The 21,348-nt window shown below is 53.9% G+C and overlaps 10 protein-coding genes across 10 annotated transcripts; 4 read left to right on the top strand and 6 right to left on the bottom strand.

The window, feature by feature from the left end:
- Nucleotides 1-219: 219 nt before the first annotated feature.
- Nucleotides 220-1,841, bottom strand: N7474_010513 (uncharacterized protein; the record flags this gene model as incomplete). The annotated part of the gene is made up of 2 exons (XM_057201923.1): nucleotides 220-1,500; nucleotides 1,683-1,841. The coding sequence occupies 2 exons, from the start codon at nucleotides 1,839-1,841 to the stop codon at nucleotides 220-222; spliced, it is 1,440 nt and encodes a 479-aa protein (XP_057048194.1).
- A 1,287-nt stretch (nucleotides 1,842-3,128) lies between these two features.
- N7474_010512 (uncharacterized protein) lies at nucleotides 3,129-4,439 on the top strand (the record flags this gene model as incomplete). Its single annotated transcript, XM_057201922.1, has 5 exons — nucleotides 3,129-3,316; nucleotides 3,367-3,407; nucleotides 3,495-3,685; nucleotides 3,769-4,002; nucleotides 4,059-4,439. The coding sequence occupies 5 exons, from the start codon at nucleotides 3,129-3,131 to the stop codon at nucleotides 4,437-4,439; spliced, it is 1,035 nt and encodes a 344-aa protein (XP_057048193.1).
- Nucleotides 4,440-4,659: 220 nt separating this feature from the next.
- Nucleotides 4,660-5,333, top strand: N7474_010511 (adenine phosphoribosyltransferase APT1; the record flags this gene model as incomplete). The annotated part of the gene is made up of 2 exons (XM_057201921.1): nucleotides 4,660-5,131; nucleotides 5,188-5,333. 2 exons carry the CDS (start codon nucleotides 4,660-4,662, stop codon nucleotides 5,331-5,333), a joined length of 618 nt encoding a protein of 205 aa, XP_057048192.1.
- Nucleotides 5,334-5,642: 309 nt separating this feature from the next.
- On the bottom strand, nucleotides 5,643-6,395 carry N7474_010510 (gamma-glutamylcyclotransferase family protein; the record flags this gene model as incomplete). The annotated part of the gene is made up of 1 exon (XM_057201920.1): nucleotides 5,643-6,395. The coding sequence occupies one exon, from the start codon at nucleotides 6,393-6,395 to the stop codon at nucleotides 5,643-5,645; it is 753 nt and encodes a 250-aa protein (XP_057048191.1).
- Nucleotides 6,396-6,562: 167 nt separating this feature from the next.
- N7474_010509 (uncharacterized protein) lies at nucleotides 6,563-9,842 on the bottom strand (the record flags this gene model as incomplete). Its single annotated transcript, XM_057201919.1, has 3 exons — nucleotides 6,563-8,728; nucleotides 8,781-9,675; nucleotides 9,733-9,842. 3 exons carry the CDS (start codon nucleotides 9,840-9,842, stop codon nucleotides 6,563-6,565), a joined length of 3,171 nt encoding a protein of 1,056 aa, XP_057048190.1.
- A 302-nt stretch (nucleotides 9,843-10,144) lies between these two features.
- N7474_010508 (WD40 repeat domain-containing protein) lies at nucleotides 10,145-11,430 on the bottom strand (the record flags this gene model as incomplete). The annotated part of the gene is made up of 5 exons (XM_057201918.1): nucleotides 10,145-10,197; nucleotides 10,248-11,003; nucleotides 11,058-11,138; nucleotides 11,189-11,234; nucleotides 11,287-11,430. The coding sequence occupies 5 exons, from the start codon at nucleotides 11,428-11,430 to the stop codon at nucleotides 10,145-10,147; spliced, it is 1,080 nt and encodes a 359-aa protein (XP_057048189.1).
- Nucleotides 11,431-11,643: 213 nt separating this feature from the next.
- Nucleotides 11,644-12,506, top strand: N7474_010507 (TRAPP complex core subunit BET3; the record flags this gene model as incomplete). The annotated part of the gene is made up of 5 exons (XM_057201917.1): nucleotides 11,644-11,695; nucleotides 11,738-11,750; nucleotides 11,841-12,060; nucleotides 12,121-12,312; nucleotides 12,387-12,506. 5 exons carry the CDS (start codon nucleotides 11,644-11,646, stop codon nucleotides 12,504-12,506), a joined length of 597 nt encoding a protein of 198 aa, XP_057048188.1.
- A 1,648-nt stretch (nucleotides 12,507-14,154) lies between these two features.
- Nucleotides 14,155-16,583, top strand: somA (putative cAMP-dependent protein kinase pathway protein (Som1); the record flags this gene model as incomplete). Its single annotated transcript, XM_057201916.1, has 4 exons — nucleotides 14,155-14,622; nucleotides 14,673-14,821; nucleotides 14,874-16,116; nucleotides 16,173-16,583. 4 exons carry the CDS (start codon nucleotides 14,155-14,157, stop codon nucleotides 16,581-16,583), a joined length of 2,271 nt encoding a protein of 756 aa, XP_057048187.1.
- A 1,098-nt stretch (nucleotides 16,584-17,681) lies between these two features.
- N7474_010505 (uncharacterized protein) lies at nucleotides 17,682-18,808 on the bottom strand (the record flags this gene model as incomplete). The annotated part of the gene is made up of 3 exons (XM_057201915.1): nucleotides 17,682-17,851; nucleotides 17,919-18,246; nucleotides 18,341-18,808. 3 exons carry the CDS (start codon nucleotides 18,806-18,808, stop codon nucleotides 17,682-17,684), a joined length of 966 nt encoding a protein of 321 aa, XP_057048186.1.
- A 350-nt stretch (nucleotides 18,809-19,158) lies between these two features.
- On the bottom strand, nucleotides 19,159-21,116 carry N7474_010504 (uncharacterized protein; the record flags this gene model as incomplete). Its single annotated transcript, XM_057201914.1, has 4 exons — nucleotides 19,159-20,270; nucleotides 20,324-20,539; nucleotides 20,592-20,635; nucleotides 20,704-21,116. The coding sequence occupies 4 exons, from the start codon at nucleotides 21,114-21,116 to the stop codon at nucleotides 19,159-19,161; spliced, it is 1,785 nt and encodes a 594-aa protein (XP_057048185.1).
- Nucleotides 21,117-21,348: the final 232 nt, after the last annotated feature.

Here is a 21,348-nt window from a genome sequence, read left to right as displayed (position 1 = left end):
TTGAGGCAGAGAGGCAAGTCAACTGCCCCGCCGGGTGGGGTGGAGTTTTCCGAGGAAAACAACAGAATAAGATTCGTAAGAGAATGGTTAATAATATAATGATAATAATAATAATAATAATAATAATAATAATAATAATAACAATGGCTACAGGCTATGTATGTACAGGGTAATTAATTCACTGCTCAAGTCGTCTCGTCGTCACGCATGATGGAAACTTCACGATTTCCCCAAGAGGCCAAGCTGCTGCATCAGACTGGCTGTCTGCTCGGCGCTGTAGCCAAAGAACACCGGTCCGTTAAATGTGACATTCGCCGGGACCGAGTTTGCTTCGCTTTGAGCCGTGTCTAGTTCTTGCGCTTTTGGTTTCGGGGCCCCGGCATCCAGCTTGATGCCCTGGGCCGCGGGAAGCTCGGACTCGGCAGTCTCTGCGCTCGGTTTCGGAGCATCATGACCAAAGGGACAGCGGCCAGCCGGTTTAGTAGGTGGTTCGGTGGTTTCAGAGGGTTTGGGTGGAGGATCAACGGAGCCGGAGAACGGCACCGAGGCCGGGGGTGGATGGGTGAAGGGGACAGGAATACCCCAAGGCCGGCTTGGGGATTCCCCGACGCGGACCTCACGCAGGGGACGGTCGAAGTGGCCCTGTCTATTATCGTCCTCGTTCTGTAGACCCGGGGTGACCGGGTCCACGTCGTCGGCCCATTTCTCGACGAGTTCAGGCGACGCAGAACCTGGGACATCACCTCCGCCTTCGCCATCTGTCTGGCGGTTAGGCAGGAATGCCTGGTGCTTGACACTGAGACCGTTAATCATGTTGATCAGGCCTCCATATTTGGCATCAAGCTGCCGCATGTTCTGCGGGTCGCGCTGGTACCGCTTGACACAGATGGCATGGCTGCGCGGGATCTCATGTTTGTGCTGCTCCACATATTCCGCAATTTCCTCCGGGGAGTGTTGGTCCAAGAAGCGGATGGGACATCGGGACACGGGGCATTGGTTGTTAGACGACCTGATAGACGGGGTGTGACTGGACCGTCGCTCTTCCTGCTCGGCTTTGATCGGGTCCAAGTCTTCATGGCCACAGGTGTCCCCAATTTGGACTTTTGGCAAATCTCCATTCCCGTTCTCTGCCTCCGAATGCGCCCGGCTAGCTTTGGAAAGGGGGCAGCGCAGGTTGCCCTGGGTGCCGTTGGTGGTGAAGTCTTCCTCCAGCGGAACAGATGGACTCGGGCTGCGAGCCAGGATGCACGAGTTATCCTGGAGGCTGCCCTGGGAGCGAATCAGAGACTTGCAGCTCTTAAAGCCGGCCACGATGGCCTTGAGTGTGTTTTCGTCTACGTTTTGGTTGTCCGTGAGCGTCTTGATTACATCCGTTGGACTTAGGGACTGGGTCTCGACTGAGGAGTCGTTGGAATGCCGATTCAAGGCAAGGAACTTCTTCGAAATGCCCTCAAAGGGAAGTACATGTTCCCCGGGCATCTGGTTCAGGACCTCGAGGAGCTGCATAATGGGTGTTAGCATGTCTTTGAAAACACCAAAACAAACAAGCAGTGCCATGTCTCATCAGATAATACATGATGTTTCTGTCAGCGCCACAAAATTGTGACTCTTGATCTAGAGCTAATCATTTTTTCTCATCATATGAGACTGGACGCTGCAAAGAAGAAGAATAGTATATGTACCTCGTGGTGGATTTCTGAGGACCTTTCCCTCAGTTCATTGGTCCTGCAGCTGAGTCGGTATACGGTTAGTAGCAGCGCATCGAAAGCTTTGCCCACGGCCTGGAGCTGGTCATGGTGCAGATCCTGCTGCATCTCCGGGGTGACCGGGGCTGGTGACATGGTGCAAGCCAAGAGATTACAAGATCATGGGATAGTCATAGGGAGAAGGACTGCACTCGACAGTGGGGGGTAGTGTAAATAGTATTCAGAGAGACACAGAGTGAGTGGGTGAGACTGATGAAGAGAGAGAAAAGAACGAACACTATTTATGGCCGCCTGCGGAGTCCGGAAAAACGGAAAAACGTTAAGCGAAGACGCCACGTGATAATGCTTGTCTATCCAGGTTGTATTCCTTCTGCTTCAAGCATTCAAAATCCACCTAATCCTCCAATCCAGAAAAAAGAAAAAAACTAACGAATAGATGAAAGGTCTGCTGCGTACTGCCTGCTGAAGTGGCTTAATCGCATTACCCCTGATTCCCTTGGTAGGATGCAGCTCTAATATACTATTCGCTTTGCATATTGCCTGTGTGTTGAATATTTATTGTGCATTGTGACAGAGATCTGAAGGTGTGCATGGGACTTCTAGACAGATAGTATCTCCTGGTTTAGCCTTACATTTATGTTTTAAATGGTTACATATTATGGTTGATGTAAGGACCAGCACATCTATATATTTCTGACCTGAAAAAGCATCCAGCACATACCAGCATGGTTGTCCACAAAAAAGAAAGCTTGTCTTGGGGACAAAGAAACGTTCACCCCTTATCTTATCATCAAAATCCAAAAATTCCCAATCCCAGTGTCGACCTTCTACACAACACCATTCCTCCCAAGTCTTCGCCGGGCGCTTCGCCTTATCCTGGTGCTATGCTATAGCATCTCTAGCATTCTTTTTCAACGTCCTATAAGCCCTGCCGGGCTAGCTCAATCGGTAGAGCGTGAGACTCTTAATCTCAAGGCTGCGGGTTCGACCCCCGCGTTCGGCTATTCCTTCAATCAGCTTGAGATCTTTTTATTTTTGGAGTCTTTCTTTTTTTTTTTTTTTTTTTTTTTTTTTTTTTTTTTGCACAATATGGAAAGGTGCAAAGTCTGCCTCGCGCGAAGGTTAAATGAAAAACTCGACATGGCACACACAGCATGGGAGCGGCGGCGGAGCGTCCAACCAAAAATGGTCAAGAAGTATGAACAGTCACACCTGTAAAAGTATTAAGGTCAGTGGTAGAACCTCAGGGTGCTCGAGTTAATATCAACAACATCTTTATTTCAGTCGATGGTTTGTTAAGATTCTTCGTTCTGCAAAACTTTTCCTGGCCTGCTGGCCCTCACTCCATCGACCTCCCTTTTACAAGCAACGAGCAAGATCGAGTGGAAAGTTCCCAGATTGGCGAAGAACCAGAGTGCGCCTATGATATGTGGCACCCTAGAAGTCCCACTGGACTACGCAGATCAAACCTTCATCAAAACCCTAACTCCCCAGCTTGTCAAGATACCTGCCATCCAGAAACCACACGGGAATTCAGTTCTGCTCAACTTCGGTGGCCCGAGAGAGGACTCCACGGTCTATACGGCTGCTCTTGGAACTGAGATTCAAGCGTAAGTTCGACAAAATGGCAGGTTCAAGCGTAAGTTCGACAAAATGGCAGGTGGCAAGACATTTATACGGATGTGCCTGATAGTGTCCTTGGTGGCTCGTCCGATCTCCATCACCTTTAATGCTCGGCACATCCCCAGGTTCTCGGCGAATTCAAACCCAAAACTGATCGTCTATTAGTGGCGTCGGCAGGACTGTACCGTTCTCAATGCTACAAAACCCTGGTTGAGAGAGTGATTGCAAGCATGGAAGCTCCGTCCTATGACAAGGCGTCCAACACAGTCTTGGGGTGGCTCTGGGCGGCGGGAACCAATTATGCGAATGCATGCTATGCGCGCATGAACGAGACTGGTAGTTCCCAGACAGAACGGGTAGAGTGAATCTGGACGGAGTGCTGAGCTCACCCCAGCATTTCCACGGATAGTAAGTGGGATCTGTTCTTAATCGCCTCCAGCGACAACCAGGAGCGATATTCCATGCCATCTATAATCCAGCGGACTGGCCAGACCTACTGGACTCGCTCTCTACTGTGATGACCCGAGAAGTAAACGTCAGGGCTTCGTTGTCCCACTCCAGAACCCGCTCCGGGGCATCAAGTGTGGCGACAAGACGCGGTGAACCCTATGTGTTGGCGCAAAACGTGAGCGATGGTCTGGAGAGGAGTGTTCTTCGGCCTAATGGATACAAAGTAAGTGCCCATAATATTTGTTACTGGCATGTTTCAGGCTAACGCAGTGTCCACAGCATGGCTCTATCGCGCATCTGCATGAGCATGGTGGTCCGGAGCTATTTCCTGCATGGCAGGTTGCCCCCGAAAGGGAAGGTTTGCCAGCCGAGCCTGTTCTCGACCGACGCCTCACTCGGGCCCTGGACTATAGCCCTAGACCAAATATTAGCTATAAGAATAATAACATCCGAAGAACAATAACAATACGACTCTCGCTCACACACACCCTCTTTCTCTCCCCTCCCAGTGGATCAATGGCTGTCTGTCGATCGCGCCCCGCCGAGTCTAGCCCGCGCAGTTGTCCAGCCTCGGGTTGTGATACGCCCGTCTCCCTGCATGTGCGGATTCTAGAAACCGCATGGCGTGACGGTATTGACGGGTGGTACACCGCCAATTGAGACAGAGTAAGAAATAAGAATCAAGATAGTAGGGAGAATAGGGGAATACAGTACCTAGTATAACCGTGGAAGATGGATGATAAGCTATCGCAAACCGTACCGTACTGATTTTTCCCGCCATCCCTCACACTTTTTTTCGCTCTCCTGCATCCTGATCTGACCCCGCCCTTTTTCTTCCTTTCTTCCTGCTTTCCTTTCTTTTCTTCTTTCTTCTCTCATCATGTCCACCTCCACCCCCGATGCCGCCGCCCAAGTCGCCGGACACGCCGCCGCCCATCCCTCCCGCTCCGCCGAACTCGCCGGTCTTAAAGTAAGGCTGCGCGCCGCCCTGCGCCAGTTCCCGGACTTCCCCTCGCCGGGCATTCTGTTCGAGGATATCCTGCCCATCTTCGCCGACCCGACGCTGCACGAGGCCCTCCTCCGCTGCCTCGAGCTGCACATCCTCGCCTCCTACGATGGCCAGAAGCCCGATGTCATCGTCGGCCTCGAGGCCCGCGGCTTTCTGATCGGTCCCAGTCTGGCGCTGCGTCTCGGTGCGAGCTTTGTCCCTGTGCGCAAGCAGGGAAAGCTACCCGGTCCCTGTGAGACGCAGTCCTATGAGAAGGAGTATGGCCAGGACTTCTTCCAGATGCAGGCCGATTCGATCAAGCCCGGCCAGAAGGTCATTGTCGTTGACGATATTATTGCCACGGGTCGGTTTTCCTTGCCTCTCTCTCCGTCTCTATATACACAGTACTGATGTGATTAGGTGGCTCCGCATGTGCCTCCGGCGAACTGATCAAAAAGATGGGCGGCGACCTGCTCGGCTTCGTTTTCATTCTCGAATTGGAATTCCTCAAGGGACGCGATAAGCTGCCGGCCCCGGTGTACACGCTTCTTACGGGTCAAGCCTAGATTTATTTAATGTCTCTGCACAAAAATGTTTCTTTCTGTCATTGGGACGAACCCGACCGACCGACGGATGAACCCGACCCGAGAGCCTTGAACCATCCTGTCCGGAGTGGAGTGGACGGTCTTTTCTCCAGCTCCACATTGGAACCCCAAAAAAAAAAAATCAGAATCCAGCGGGACAAGAAGGGAGAACTAAAAATATAAATGATAGACAGTTGATACCTCGGCGATGAATGATGTGTTTCTTGGGTACCTTGCTTTAATGAATGTTATAATCTCGCTAATGCCATCACCACCACTACATATATACATTTAGGTCTCAGGAGGAATAAACCTCCTCATCGTGCTCTCCACCCACTGCGCCGGTAATCCCAGCCTTTCGCTCTCTCGAACACCCCGGTTCATGCGCCTAATGTACTCTGTCTTGGGCGGACCTTCTCTAACCCGCTCCTCGTCAACATAAACCAGCACGCGGACTGTCTTTTCCTGGCGAGATGGAACGAGCCAGCGCACGATCCGCGCATCGACATACCATTTGTTGTAGCAGCCATCGCCCTGTGCACGGGGTCGAATAGTCCCGTAACCATCTTCACCTTTCTTAGCCTCCTCAGACCTAGTCTCAGTGGCACATTCAAGACCCTCCAATGAGGCCGCATCATGATCCACACCCTCATACATATCCAGCTCCTCCTCATCCAGCGGATGCATAGCATATAGCACCCCGTAAACCCCCTCATCCTCCTCATCCTTTCCTGCCTCCTCTGTCAAGGGAACAAAAGCCGACTGCGATCCCACCCGCAACGCTTTCGGCGGAAGCACATTTGCGTACCCCCGTTGACAGATAAACCAGCGCCAGTGCGGGAGGACGGCGATGGCGAGTGGTTTCGCGGAGTGAGCTGGGTTGTAGACGCAGCGGTGGTGCATTTGGGTCGGGGACAGGTTGGAGCCGTAGGCGAAATAGAACGGCCTTTCTCCTTCTTGTTTTATTGAAGATGCACCATCTTGGAGCTGGGGAGCTGCAGATGCTCCTGTTCCGATGGTCTCTGGAGGGTCGGTGAGGTGCATGTTTCTGGGATGTGAGGAAGTTGGGAGATGGTAAACCCCGCAGAGGGAGAGTTGAGTTGCCAGTCGTATATGTACGTATATCTCGAGGCACCGATTTGACTGCATATACAGCGCATGTTCTATTTTATTTGCTATGTACAAGCACATCCAAAATGAAAAGAAAAAGACTAAAGGATATATACGTTTTTAACCGGCACTCCCTGCGAGTGGATCATGTACCGTCTCCTTATACCAATGCCCGTCGCATGCCGCAGGAGCTCGTACGTCTCGTCCCCCCCGCCAAGCATGACCAGGCTAATAGGATGCGGACGCGGAATCCCGCCGGCAGTGATCTGGCTTTCTTCCAGGTGTGGACGGACGAGGAACGGCTCGGCGCGGACGGCGGCGAGAGTCGCATCATCCACTGGATAGCTTGTTGGACCTTCGTCATATGAGACAATGATGACGAGCTTCAGTGCTGAGCGCGATGGCCGGAATGCGGCGATGTTGCGCAATTTCTCGGAGAAGCTGCACCCGCCGCGCTTGATGACGAGCACCTCATGGGTCTGTGCGACCTCCCGCAGGACGCGTTCGTGGCATAGTTCGCCGGCGAAGTAGACGGTGGACCACGAGAGACGACTGAGAGGTATGAGGGGAGCGATCGAAACGGTGGTGGCATCCTCAACGTCGGGCATTGGAGCTGCTCCGACGCCCGTGGCCATACTGGCCGGTAAACTGAGACGGACCGTGTCCGTCGATGGCTCATCTTGGAAAAAGGACGACATGGAATTGACCAGTGACGAAAGCATAGTTTTCATGGCCGAGTCCGGCCCGGCGTCGACGATGGAGGGAGCGGGTTTGCGGCGCCCGAACTGAGCCTCTCCGGATTCTGGACGTTCTGCCGCAGACCGTTGAGGTCGTGCAGCATTCGAACCATTGCGTCGGCGAGCGGGTTCTGGAAGAACGTCAATGACGAGATCAAGCATGGAGGTGTCGCGGACCCGGGTGAAGTTGGGATCGGAGGGATCGACGACATCAAACGTGATCTCGCGCGAGAGGTATACCTTCTCATCTTTGCCCAGAGGCATGTTGTTGACCACTTGCACCCGGTATGCTTCCTCGTTTCCGTGATGGTTCGTATCATACGGGCCATCCTGGACCATGCTGAGCCTCAGACCACCAATTGTTTTGACAAACACCCCGTCCCGAACTCGTTCCAACGCGCCGGGCCCTAAATTGACGCCGCCTGGCAAAGACGGGAACGATATGTCGAGCGTGGGACGAAGAGCCATTGGCGCACTGGTTGCGTTGAAAGGCACGAGCTGCGGTGGCAGCGTCCATGGGTAGAAGGTGTAGTTGCTTGGGGACGACAGATCGGACACCGACACACTCGGGTGATCCGGTGAGTCCTCCAGAATAGGACCCTCGGCTACACCTCGAGTCGGCATGAGATCCAAACGGGCCAAGTGGGCGGCATGGAACAAATCAGAACGAGAGGCAGTAGATGAGATACCAAGTGCCAGAGGAGGGCTGACCGGACACATGTCAGTCACTTTCCAATCTGGTCGCTCTTGCTGGGAACGGGGCTGGCGTGAGGCCGTTGTTCTCTTTGGAATAACGAGCGGATGGCCCTCGGTAGAAAACACCCAGGGGGCGTCGATGTGATTGAGCGGATGGTCCGGATCAAAAAGCAGAAACAGGTACTTGGCCGTCTCGCCCAGGAAAAAACTCTCCATCCGGTTAATGAGTTCACCGGTCAGGACGTCAAGGATGCCGGCCCAACCACACTTGGTCCAGCACCGTCGCTTGATGTCGCGAAGTACCATTTCCCCAACATGTAGATACCAGGGATCTTGAGTGGCCCGGTAGATATAATAAGTGGACTCGATAAATTCGGGCCGACCACCGTACCACGAAAGGCCGCCCTCGATTTCGCCCGTGGCCACGTTCCACCGCTCGGGAAGACCAGAGTAACGCGTCCAGACGGCCGTTGCCAGCAGATGCACTTCGATGGCCTCGTCCACCCTACCAGCTAGGGCGAGAAGCCCTGGATAGTAAGCACTGAGGCTGTCGATCCAGAAAGCGCGAGTAGCACCCGTGAGGACATCCCCCAGAATAAAATGGGGATACTGGTAGCCCTCGCCTCGATACAGATGGCGATTGATGGACTCTCGAGATTCTTCCCAGACATCCAAAAATGCATCCGCTGAGTGCTGCTGTTCTTTCAAGGGCACATAATAATCATCCATAGCCACCCAAGGATTGCTGGTATCAAACGGTTGATGCTCTCCAGCGGACAGAAGGACGTGGGACTTGAATGCATACTCAAAAAAGCTGTCCGTCCCAGCACCAATCTGAAGAGTTTATTAGTACTTTTGTTTGTGTGATCCTTGGGGAGATACATACCCCCGAGTATGGACTCATCCATTTACCCGACTCGGCATCGATTCCAAACCCAATCAGACCAATTACACTTCGGCGAACCCAAACCGCCCAAAAAGCCCGTTTTGCTAGATCCTCATATCGGCCATCCCCCGTGAGCCTGCTTAGGACAGTCATCTCGAGCACCAAGCTACCCGCGCCGGCGCTGCATGTTTCCGTAGCCTCCTCCTCCGACTCTTTCTTGGAATTGCGCGAGTTGGCATTGAGAGGAGAGTTTGTGTAGAACGGCACCCCATGCCGTAGATTCACACGAGGGTACGGGAGGCCCGTCTCGGTATAGAACGCTGGCAGGATACGATTGGCCAGATCCACCGCGAGGCGAAGAAGCTGACCATCGTAGATCAAGCCGTTGCCCCACGTAATGCCATGATCTGATTTGGAAAATGCGGATTTATCCCATGCGTTCGCAAAAGCCACTTCACGTTCTGGTGGATCGTAGGTGGTGATGGGGAGGTCGCCCACCGCGAAGAGATGGGCACTGAGCAGGCCACCTAACCCTCGAATGACGGTTTCAAACACCTGCACCTTGCTATCCAGATCAAACCCCCTTGATCGCTCTCCCTGACCAGCAGGACCATCCGACCCATCTCCATACAATTTGACCAGATCCCGAACTCCATTCTGGAAATGCGACAAGGACTTTTCTCCGCTCTCGGGACTCGACGACAGGATTGCCAGTGTCGACAGACTGTCAATCAAAGTCAATGAATAATTGCCCAGGACATCGGTCAGCGCGCTATCGGTGGGGGTCTGCCCGCGAGTGAGAGGGTCGCAGGTCAATGGGCGCAGTTCGTCTTCGGGGAACGCGTGGGCCAGGTAGTTGTCGAAGCCATGGTAGAACAACTGCTCCGTTTCTTGCCTGTCCAGGTAAAGAGTCAGCTCGGGGCTCGGGAGTAGCTAGAGACCCAATTCTCACCTCAACTGTTTGATCTGATGCTCTCGCATGCCTTTGGCCAGGCCCAGCCAGAGCAACAGTAGCACGGCCCAGACGCCCATCCTCCGCGCCCACCCGCATGGCGTGCGCATCACCAAACAGACACAGGGACCGGGGGCATGAGAAATAGACAATAAGAAGATTTCCTATGTACCGTTGTTCGTCTCTGCCGACCACCCGGAGTGAAAAGTGGAGGGAGAAGGGATGCGGGATTGGGGCCAGATAAGCTGGTTGATTGCGCATGGACCATCGGATACAACTTTTGGTATTATTTGATAGTTGGTTATCGTACAAAAACACAACGCCAGATTATTGACTCCATGAATGCCAGAGAAATCCTCATCAGACCAAACATAGGAAGGGACCATCATCACGAACTCTCGGCCGCGCGTGCTCATTTGCCCAGCTCGCCGAGCATCAAGTTTCGGTCGGAGGAGCACGAGACCACTGTAGAACATTAGCAAAAGTACACCACCTCCACAAGGTCGACTACTCACCGATAGGCTCGTCGTTGGGAGAGAACTGCACGTCGTTGACGGTGCCCTTGTGTCCGGGAAGCTTGTACAGAAGCTTGCCCGTCTTGGCCTCCCACACCACCACGCTGCGATCGCCACTTCCCGCAGCAATCTTCTCACCCTTGGGATCCCAGCTGGCACGGATGAGATTCTTCTCTAACCCCACAGGCGCGCCGTCGTACGTCTTCAGCTGTCGATTGGTCGGTGCGAACGGCCGGATGTCCCATGTACGAACCGTCGAGTCATGCGAGTTGGACAGGAGAGTCTGCGAGTCCGGAGAAACTTGTAACGAAGTAATAGTGTCTGTGTGTCCGGCCATCGAGTAGACCACCGCCTTCTTCCGAAGATCCCATACGTGAATGGTGTTGTCAATGCCACCGCTGTAGATCTCGTTGCCGGCCTCGGAGAGGGCCACGGCCGTGATGGGCAGCTCCGTCTCCAGGTATTCCAGAGCGTCCTTCTGTCGCGCATCCCATATGCCGATACACCCATCATCACTGCCACTGACCAGCAGCTCCTGGCCTCTCTTGCTGATGTCGAGACAGTTGACGATTTCCTCATGGCCGATATGGCGACGCAATCGCTCCCCAGTCTCTATATCCCAGCTGCCCAGTGTCATATCTGCAGATGCGGAGAAGAGGGCCCTGGAGTCCCGCGACCATTGCAGATCCAACACTGCGCCCCGATGTCCTGTCAATTGTCCGTAATTTTCGCATTGTCCGTAGGTATTCCAAAGCACTATCACGCAGAGGGCGGTCAGTTGAGGCTATCCAAGGTGGGCGACCGACATACGGATAGATCGATCCATTGAACCAGATGCGATGTGCTGAGCAGTCGGATCAAAGCGAACCGTGAAGACTTCTCCCGAGTGGCCTTGATATTGTTAGCTTCATGATGGCCGACAGCACTGCCGAAGATCCTACCTGACAATTCCATGATGGGGGCATCCAGCCCGCTGGTGCGAGGTACCTGAAATCCCATGTTAGCCAGACCTGTGCATACCGTGGGGTGGTGTACGCACTGCTTGAACCAGCGTTCCATTTTGCGCTGAGCTCTTGACGACGGCGGTGCCCGCATTGAGACCGGCGTCGGACTTCTTCCGCTTCACCACCTGGCTAGAGGAGCCAAAGTCCTCTTGCGCAGGACGTTTCTCCCCAGACATCATGGCGCTGGCGATTGTGTAGAGAAAGGTTCTGGTGAGAGCGGAATGAGACCCAGAGGAAGAAAGATGATCCCACCCACTTTGTATGGGCGGGCGGTGAGCCTGTATTGCCCAACCTTGGGGAACTCCTAACCGTATCGACACACTCTCTTTGCTTGTCTCTGCCGTGGGCGCTTGTTTTCTCGACCGATAATCAGGCGAATTACACCAGCAGTCATGTCATCGACGACGAAAGCTTCAAGAATAGGAGAAGAGTACGTGCTCGCGGGTGGCCTGTCTGGACTATGCTAACATATGCCGTCTCTCATAGGATCTGGAAGTCAGTAAGCTGCGGCACCCTTTTTGTTTTCACCGATTGACCTGGCCATTGCGCTGTCATGGAAGTGCGACTGACCATACCCATCACCACTCAGGACGCGGGTCGATAAAGTCAATGCGGAGCTGGTCACATTAACCTACGGGACAATCGTGGCGCAATTATGCCAGGACTACGATAGCGACTACCAAGAGGTCAACAAGCAGCTGGACAAGATGGGCTATAACATCGGCATGCGGCTGATCGAGGACTTTCTGGCCAAATCAGGCGTGGGGCGATGCACCAACTTTCGGGAGACGGCCGATATGATTGCCAAGGTGCGTCCCCGTCATCCGAAATGGATAGATACCTGTCTGGTGGCTAACACTCCCCAATAGGTGGGCTTTAAGATCTTCCTGAATGTGACGCCAACCGTCACGAATTGGACGAGCGACAACAACCAGTTCTCGCTCATCTTCGACGAAAACCCGCTGGCCGACTTTGTTGAGCTGCCAGATGACGGGCGCTCGCAGGACGAGCTGTGGTTCTCCAACATTCTGTGCGGCGTTCTGCGCGGCGCACTAGAGATGGTATGTGCTCATCGGTCGACAGGGACCCCGGTCAATTCTGCTACCCCGGGTCCGATCGCTGACCCGATTTCCAGGTTCAAATGCAGATCGAGGCGCACTTTGTTAGTGATGTGCTGCGTGGTGATGATACGACGGAGATGCGAGTGTCCCTAGTGCGGTATATTGAGGACGAGATGCCGCCGGAAGAAGAGTAGATAGCGAACCTGTCAACAACACCACGGGCGTTTGGGGTTCTTTATTGGTTATGGTTTATTATTCCTCTTCCGTTGTTTCGTGTAGGATATCTACTCTCTCCGCTGTATGGTCGGTTGGTTTTCCAAGAAATCACCATTAGGCTTTCTGATCTATCGGCGGGTTTGCCCGCCACGCGATGGATCCAGTATATTATTGTTTTCTTCTCGGATAGAAAACTCGACTGTTCTCTGAGGTACCAGCCTGTATTTAACAATCGCCATCATCAACGGTGAGACTTATCGGCGACGGAAGTGCTCGTTTGGGGAGAACCAGATACCGGTACGGCGAAAGAACAATACCTGACCGAATACCTGGGCCGAATATTACCACACCGCAGGGTTCTGACCATGTTCATAACCGGCCCAAACGATTCTGCCTGTATTGTACTACCGACTCGCCCCTCGCCATCTTTCGTTCTCTACAGATCCAAATTCTTTTCCACTGCGCTTCTCTTGCCTCGACTCGTCCTCCATTTGCATCATCGCAGCAGATCCATTGATCCCGCCATCCATTGGCTTGATCCCCCCCAATCGCGCGATCAGCCCTGCATCCGTGGTCGCTGACAGCCACCCTGTCGTTGCCCGACATACTTTAGTCTCCCGCTGGGATCCATCGTAGGGCCCATCGCAGGTATCAACCCCCAACCATCTCCTTTTGTTGTCTGATCGTGGCCACCCGTGTGTTTCTCTGATTCCTACCCTCTTCCCCCACACCTGTCTTCTGGTCTGGCCCTGTCAAACGGTCAATGAGTATCAACCACCGCGGTGCATGCCCAGAAATACGCCTGCCAGCGCCATCCCCAGCCCCGGGTTCCGAACAAGTTGATCCGTTCCGAACAAGCGACCGACCTGCGCTCGCTCTGTCTCTGCCAGCGGCGCATCTCCCTCCCACCCGCCCGCCCCCCGGCCTCCCTCCCATCCTTTCCCCTTCCACTCTTGAGATCCACCTTCCCTCTCATCCTCTTGTCGACTCATCTCTCTCCAATACCTTTTTTCTTTCTTTTTCTTTTCTTCGGTTCTTGCATGTCAAATTATTTGGTCTCATTCTGTTCGTCTCTCCCCCCTCGACCTGGCCCTGTTCGGGCTGCCAGAGAAGCCCCAGCCCAACCTCCCCCAGCCTGTGCGCCTCCCGCCTCCTCGTACCTCCGTCATCGCACTCCCAGCCCATCCTATCCACCGCGCATACTCCCCTGCACTTTGATCACTCGCGGCTTTTGTCTTGCGACCGTCGCTTATCTAGATCATCCATCCAGTCCCTGGCCCTAGACGCCCTTCCTGACCGCCCCCGAACTCCCGACGGATCCTCGCATTTTTCCTCGTCGCGCGCTTCGCGGACGAAGCGTCTCTCACCCCCGTGAATTCATCGATCGCGACTCGACATCTTGCGACATCGGACACGATCGGCGGCCCTTTCACGCCCGTTCCGTCGTACTTTACTTCGAAGAAGCGCTGACCGCTTCTTCCTTTCTCGGTTCCCTCGCATCGCTCCTGTCCACTCCACCTGAGGCCTCGCTGCCTGTAAAGGTGGATGCGCGCCGGACCTCCGCATCCTCGATTTGAAGAATCTTAACCACAGGCAAGGGTGGCTGCAGTCCCACCGTTCGCCACCATGAACCAGATGAACGTTGCTGGGATGAACCCCGGGGTCGGTGGCCCCGTTGGCGGTGTCCCGATGATCAACAACGGCTCGACAGCTCCTCGTAACGACGGCAACATGAACAACCCCGAGATCATGATCAACAATCTCAACACCTATATCTACGACTATTTCCTTAAACGCGGTTACCACGACTGTGCTCGCGCCCTCGTCCAGGATGAATCTATCAAGCTGAACACCGACTCCGGGAAGACCAGTCCGGGTAGTCGCGACATGAATGGCGTTGACGATATGATGACCGACGGCAAGGACGGCGAGAAGATAAAGATCCCAGATGATCTTCCTCGGCCAAGCCTTCCCAGCGAAGGCCAACAGTCTTCTTTCCTCCTCGACTGGTTTAGTCTCTTTTGGGATTTCTTCTGGGCTCAACGGAAGAAGGGGAACAGCAACGACGTGAGACAGTATCTTCAGCACACTCAGGTATGCTCGTATGCTTCTTACTGTGTGGATCGACTCTGACCCTCGTTCAGAATATCATGCGTATGCGGGAACAGCAGCACAACCAGCTGTTGCGGCAGCAACCCATGATGCCCGGCCAAATGAATCCGATGAATATGCGCCCCCGCAATGGCATGGTCCCCCCTAATCTGCAGAAGACAGTGCTCCAGAACAACTCGCTGTAAGTGTATGATATATGCGTGAGTGATCTAATGCTAATTATTGTCCTACAGATCTCCGCAGCAGATCGCGCAGTTGCAGAAGAACCAGCAGATGCAGATCATGCAGCACCAGATGCAAAGGGACCAGTCTGATATGGACATGAACGGGCATCGACCGCAATCACCTGCGTCCGCTGACAATGCCCCGTCGCCGTCGAAACGCCCACGCCTGGAAGGTGGTCCTAATGGCCAGCAGTTGGCACCGAACGGACAACGTCAAGGCCAAGGGATGCCAGGCCAGCCGAACCCGCAGATGGTCATGCAGAATGGTCCCATGGCCCAGAGAGGCATGAACCAGGCTCAGTTCCAGCAGTTCCAGGGACAGCCTGGACAGCAGAAGAACATGCAGGTAAGTGCCCAAAATTTCGCCTTTTATCACTCTCGCTTAGCATCACCCCAGGGTATGCCGAATGGTGGCTTGATGAACGCTGGTGTCATGCCCAACCAAGATCTTATGCCGATGCCGGACGGCCAAGGAATGTACCCCATGGGTCCTGAGTACTTCGGCGCCAACGGTCAGATGGGCCAGGTCCGACCTGGAATGCAGACGCCTGGCGCTCAGCCCGGCAACCATGCTCTCCAGGATTATCAAATGCAACTGATGCTTCTCGAGCAACAGAACAAGCGACGTCTGATGATGGCCCGTCAGGAGCAGGACAACATGACCCGTACTGATGGCCAGCCCCCGATGCCCGGACAGGGACTGCCCCCAGGCACCTCTCCTCAGGGTAGTCGGGCCGGTGCATCCCCGAATCCGAACGATCAGATGAAGCGGGGTACGCCGAAGATGCCTCAGAGCGGCCTTCCTGGATCGCCCAGTGCTGGCGACGCAATGGGTCAGAACCGTGGCTCGCCGGGCTCCATGAATCTGAATGGTGGCCAGATGGTTCCGGACATGGCAGGCCAGTTCTTCCCACAGAACATGCGGCCTCCGAGCTCCAACCCGGCGTTTACCGGAGCGCAGATGGGCCAGCCTATTCCCGCAAACGCTGGCCAACGAATGCCTAGCGGAAGCTGGCAGCCGGGCGCCCAGGGCCAGCCTATGGCTCCACAGCAGTCTCCTGTAAACCAGGTTCAGGCGGGCACCCCACAAGAGCGTGGCGCGATGCCACCTCCCCAGGCACCACCTGGTGCCGGAGCCAACGCTGGCCGTACTCAACCGGCCTCTCCCCAGACCGGTGGCAATGCACCTCCGACGCCCCAGCAGTCCTCCAAACCCGCGCCCAAGGGCGGCAAGAAGGCTGCGAACGCAAAGGTATGTCGTCTCCCCACACTGATTTTCGGGAGGCTGTTGCTAACATTCCACCCAAGCGACCTAAGGGGAAGAACGCGAACGCGGCTGCTGCGACGCCATCCTCTGAAGCGGCGACAGCAGAGCCGCCTACTCCCCAGACGCCCTCCACGCCCCAGCATCCTCAGTCCTTCAGCAAGACTGGGGGGAACGCAACCACGGGTGCGCAGGCGCCGCCCACCACAGCCGCGGCTCCACCGCCAATGGTCCACCAACCGCCGGATCAGAGCCAGCAAACCTTCCAAGATCTCAGCATCCCTGATGTTTCCGCCTTCAACCTCAACTTCAGCCCACTGGAGAACCAGGATCTCCTGGAGAACTTTGATTTCGACACGTTCCTCAATACAGACGCGGACACTGCTGGTTTCGGCTTTGATCCGAATATCTCCTACCCGGCGGACGGTGTTGAGACGGGGGCCGACGGCCTGTGAAGGTGTAAAAGTCTTGACGGTTGCTTCTGGTCTTTACTATCCTTCGATATACCCTTGTTTTTGTACATTTGATCATCATCGTTGCAGTGTTTTCCGCGCGCGGTCTGTCGATTTCTCGTCTCTTGATTGCTTACCTGGTTATGTGCGTGCGCATGTATCGGGAGGTTGGCGTTAGTGTGATCTGCATTTCTCCCTCCCTGACCATCTCTCAGCTTTCCCTTGATCTACTACTCGGCTGGAGCTTCTTTCTGTATTTGAGATTTATAAGTGCACTGTGACCTACGAGTTTTGTTCCTTCTTTTTGTTTCTCCACTTTCATTTCTCTTCTTTCTTTCTATTACTATTTATTATTACTTTCTGGATGTGGTTACTTAATTCTTGCTTCGTCTGCACAAGCACCAAGTTGATACTCCCGGTATAAGTCAAGCTCCCTGTCACAGTCTTTATCGACTTTTCTCTTTGTTTTGCCATTTTCAGACTCTTCTTTCTCTTTCTTTCCTTTCTATACTTGCTCGCCCTCTCGACAGAGATACCGAATACTCTTGAGAGAGAGCAGATGGGGAGATGGGAGACGCTGGAAAGTCTCTGGAAAGTCTCGGAGGTTACTCTGTTTTGTTCTGTCCGTCGGTGTTGGAAATCGGTGTTTGCCTGCGTCTGTTTGCCTTTGCGTTTGCGTACATTTGTGCGTGGTGTGCGGGTGTGGAGGTTGACTGGGTGGGACAGGACCAGGTCCCACAACTGCTCTTGTGTCTATCTGCGTTCGATTGATGCCTTGATGCGTTTTTTTTGCCATATCTCCCCACACTGTGGATGTTTTCTCTTTCTCTGGAGCCGAATCCATATATCCTGGGCTGTTTTCTTGATTTGATTCTTTCAGGACTGCGTAGACAACCTAGTCCTTAGACTGTATATTGTGTCTGTGGTCGACACTTACTTCATGAGGATAGAGTTGGGTTCATTACAACTATGCAAGGATGGGTTGCCGAGCAAGACTTGCTCTTTGTGCTCCATCAAATTCTTCAACTCGAAAACGCAATCAAGAGTCATTCATTTCACGTCAATTCGTACAGGCAAACCATTAGCCTTCTCGTCGTCTTCCTACACCAGCAGCTGGTGGAATGCAACGTGCGCAACTGTTTGCTGGGCTTCATGCAGCGAGATACACTGCCGGCAGGTGCTCAGCTTCTCGCCGTTGATCAAGACATCGCAATAAAACTCATGCCGGGGGATATACTTCGGACCCGGTAGACCGTTCTGCGCGCAGTGTTCTATAATAAAATCACACTCAGCATCAGCGATACATGCCAATGACCCAATAGGTCTGCCTCGTCTCACCTTCCAGAAGCTGAGTCCAGTTCCAAGCAACATCAGTTCGGCCCTCCGTCGGCTCAGCGGGGAGTGGCCACTGGGGATTATACTCCCTGAGCTCCGCAAGCGCCTGCCGACACGCGGCCGCCTTGGCTCCGCGCGCGGTGGCATACCGAGTCTCGATCGAAATGGTATGACCATAGAAAATGAGCAGAACCCCGACTCTGTGGACATGCTGAAACCCGTGCTTGAAGGTGAACCGGGGGTTGAGATTGGCCTTTGTGGCCAGCACACCGAAGTAAAACAGCGCTTGGCTGTTTGTCAGGCGCGGCGTGACAACGTCCTTCAAGGTTTTCTGTAGCGAGCTGTCAGAAACGGAAATCAGGAAGACATACAGAGAATCAGGATCCGTGAGGACTCTCTCTCTCTCTCTCTCTCCCTCCACTTACTTGAGATTCGAATGTCTGAGGAAGCTGGTCAAATTGACCGGGGGCTCCGGACACACATCGGCTGAGCCTATCCGGTCCTGTGGAAACATCCCGGTTGACCACCAGCTCGTCCAGAGAAGAAAACCGAGCGAAACCCCGCGAAGCAGCAACAGTAGAAGAAGACGAAGAAGCCAACGGCTTTGAATACTCAATGCTTGAAGAACCAAGAGCCGCAAAACCAGCAGCAGGTGTGGATGTGGACGTGGATGGAGATGTATGAGAAGGAGAGAAGTGAGTTGTTGCTGCAGGCTTCTCCTGCTTCACTGAAGCCACGATGGTGCCAAAGGCCGAGATGCCAAAGACAGGATGCTGGGGGTGGCTTGTGTTGGCGAACACTGAGACGCTTCGCTGGATTGGGCCTGCAGTCAAGGCAGTCCCAGACGGGCCAGGAAACGGCGTGACGGCTTCAGTGGGGGTCGTGGGAAACATGCTGCGAACAAAGGGAATGAGAAAGATGAACGGAAATAGAGCGTGTTGGGATGAAAGAAGTAAAGGGGATAGAAGCACAGAGGAGGAAGGAACGCCCTTGACATGGCTGAGCGTCAACACCATCAACTTCTATTTGATTGAGTAGAGCTGAGTAATGCTTGAGGTCATTTCATCTAGAAAAGACGCACGATGAAGTTTGAAATAATATAACTAATTGGATGGTGGAATCCTAATTTATACCAGAGACCTATCACGGGTACCATACCTCTTTGCCCTAATCTATACCAGCATACTAATACTGTCAGCGAGCGAACAAGGCGATGCCGTCGATCAGTGTAAAATATACTTCATCAGTCAATCTCTGTGAGGACAGAGCTCTTCTCACTGACAGTCTCGAGGTCATCAAATGCCCCCGACATGCTCTTGATGCTGTTGTCACTGGTGACACGCGGCTTGGTGGGAGTGGCATCGACAAGAGCAGCAGCAGCCGCGGCAGCGGTGGCAGCAGACTTCCGCGCCTTCTCGCTCGACTTCTCAACACTTCCACTCGTGCGACGCTTGCTCGTCGAAGGCGGCGTGCACTTCTTTCCAGAAGTTCGGCGAGGCGTTTGGTTATCATCTCCATTCTCCTTGTTATCAGGTCCCTCCTTCCGGCTCTTGACATTGCCGCTTGGACTGACATGCGGTTTGGAAGGCGTGGTTGTTTCCAGCGTGGGATCGGCCGGGGCATTCGATTTCATGCTCGACCCAGAGACTTCCCGGGTGCTGGGCTGCGAGACCTCACGCAGAGCCGAACGGGTAGCAGTACTGGTCCGAGCATAGCTTGCAGTGCGGGCGTCAGCTGCGGCCGAGAGTTTCGTGCCCATTGGTACGATTGCGGACGAGGAAGTCGACGTAACATGACCATCGGGGAGTGTCCTGTTAGGGCTGAGCGTCTGGATCAGCTGGTGATACTGATCGTCATCCATCAGAGCAATGATGCTGGGCTGCTTGCTGTGTTCGTAGCTGATGCCAGTCATGCTGGAGATCGCACGGCTGCCAGACGAGTTTGATCCGGTGTAGTCGGGCATGGGAACGTCTTCGCGAGAGGAACGGGCGCCTCGTTGGCGCCAGGTAACTTCAGAGATATAGGGATCAATCGCAATCGCCGGTCCCGGGTGCGGCGGCTCGTGGTATCCCCCCCATCGCGGGTCTCGCTGATACGGCCACTGCGTCATGGACATGGGAAAGTCCCGACCAGGGGCCCAGGCGTTGTAGACCCTCATTTGGCCACCAATTTGGCCGCTGGAGTGGCTGTTCGTCGTGGCCATGATTTGACCCTGCTTGCTTGGCGAATGAGTATGAGCATCCTCTGGTTCAAACTCGCTGTATCCACTGGCCGAGCTGTACTTGAAGGCATTCCGTGGTGCCGGAGTCCACATCGACGAATTTGGCCAGGCAATGTTGGAGTATTCCAGCACATCTGACATCAGGATAAGAGAGAGAGAAGCAATGAAGGGAATTCTAGAAGCTTACCAATCGGCGCATGCTGAAACGAGAGCGCAATAGCATCCTTCACCCGCTCGAAGGGAGGGTCGCGATGCGGACGAGCGAAACCTTCAGAAATGACCACTCTGATCCTGCCCTGCATGTCCTCGGCATTCCAACCACGCTGTTCGAGTATGTCAGGGTGGAACGGCGGGAATCGTAGGAAGTCTTGGTTGCCATTTCGATCGATGCGCGAGCTGAGGTCTGTCAAACGGATTAGTCCAAGTATGCCAATCTCCCATACAGGGAATCTTACCAATAACATGGGGCCAAGCAGTCCGCTGGCCGAAAATGCTTCCCCTACACCCAAATCAGCATCAGTCCAAACAAAGTCCACTCAGTCCACAGCCCAAAAGGTTAAAACTCACGCGGTGCAAAGCCCATCCACAAAGACTCTCGCTTCAAAGAGCAACAGATCATCCGGCTGCATGAGAGATTCGATAAACCGACTGGGTCGTGGTTTCTCCCATGAATGAATCGAGACTCGGAACGGGGCGTCAGGCGGAAGACTCGGGATAAATGTTGTCAGGATGGGCAGCTGGCCGAAATTTCCCTGGGCGGCGTAGTAAGACGATGGGGTGACAATGCTGGGGGTGTGGAGATAGGGAGATTCTATGTATGCTCGTGGTGTTAGTCTGAATGATTGGAAGAATGCAAGAATCAGGGCAGCAGGGGCCAGCCAACCTCTGTCTTTGGTAACGAAGCACTGGGTTTTGAACTCTTGCATGGGGGTCTTGCACGTCTCCGGGAAGAGGAGCACGTCCCAGTTTTCGTAACGCATGATGATGGACGGAGAGAGGAAGATGAAGGAGAAAGAGAGAGCCGACTGGTCCACACCAGGGCCAGTAGTCACTCCTGCCGTGGAGAGGGAAGGAAGGAAGGAAGTATACAGAGAAGACGCAACAGGGTTTATTGATTACTCCTCATTAAAGCAACAACAGACAAAAGAGGAATCAGAAAGACAGACTGACGCCCACCATCAAATCAATCACTTACGAACAACAAACGGGCAA

Source organism: Penicillium riverlandense (assembly GCF_028828495.1).
Source record: "Penicillium riverlandense strain IBT 135883 chromosome Unknown utg000009l_segment0_segment0, whole genome shotgun sequence".
NCBI classification, from domain to species: Eukaryota; Fungi; Ascomycota; class Eurotiomycetes; order Eurotiales; family Aspergillaceae; genus Penicillium; species Penicillium riverlandense.
The sequence above is the reverse complement of the archived record's forward strand: the minus strand, read 5'-3'. Positions and strand labels throughout refer to the sequence as shown.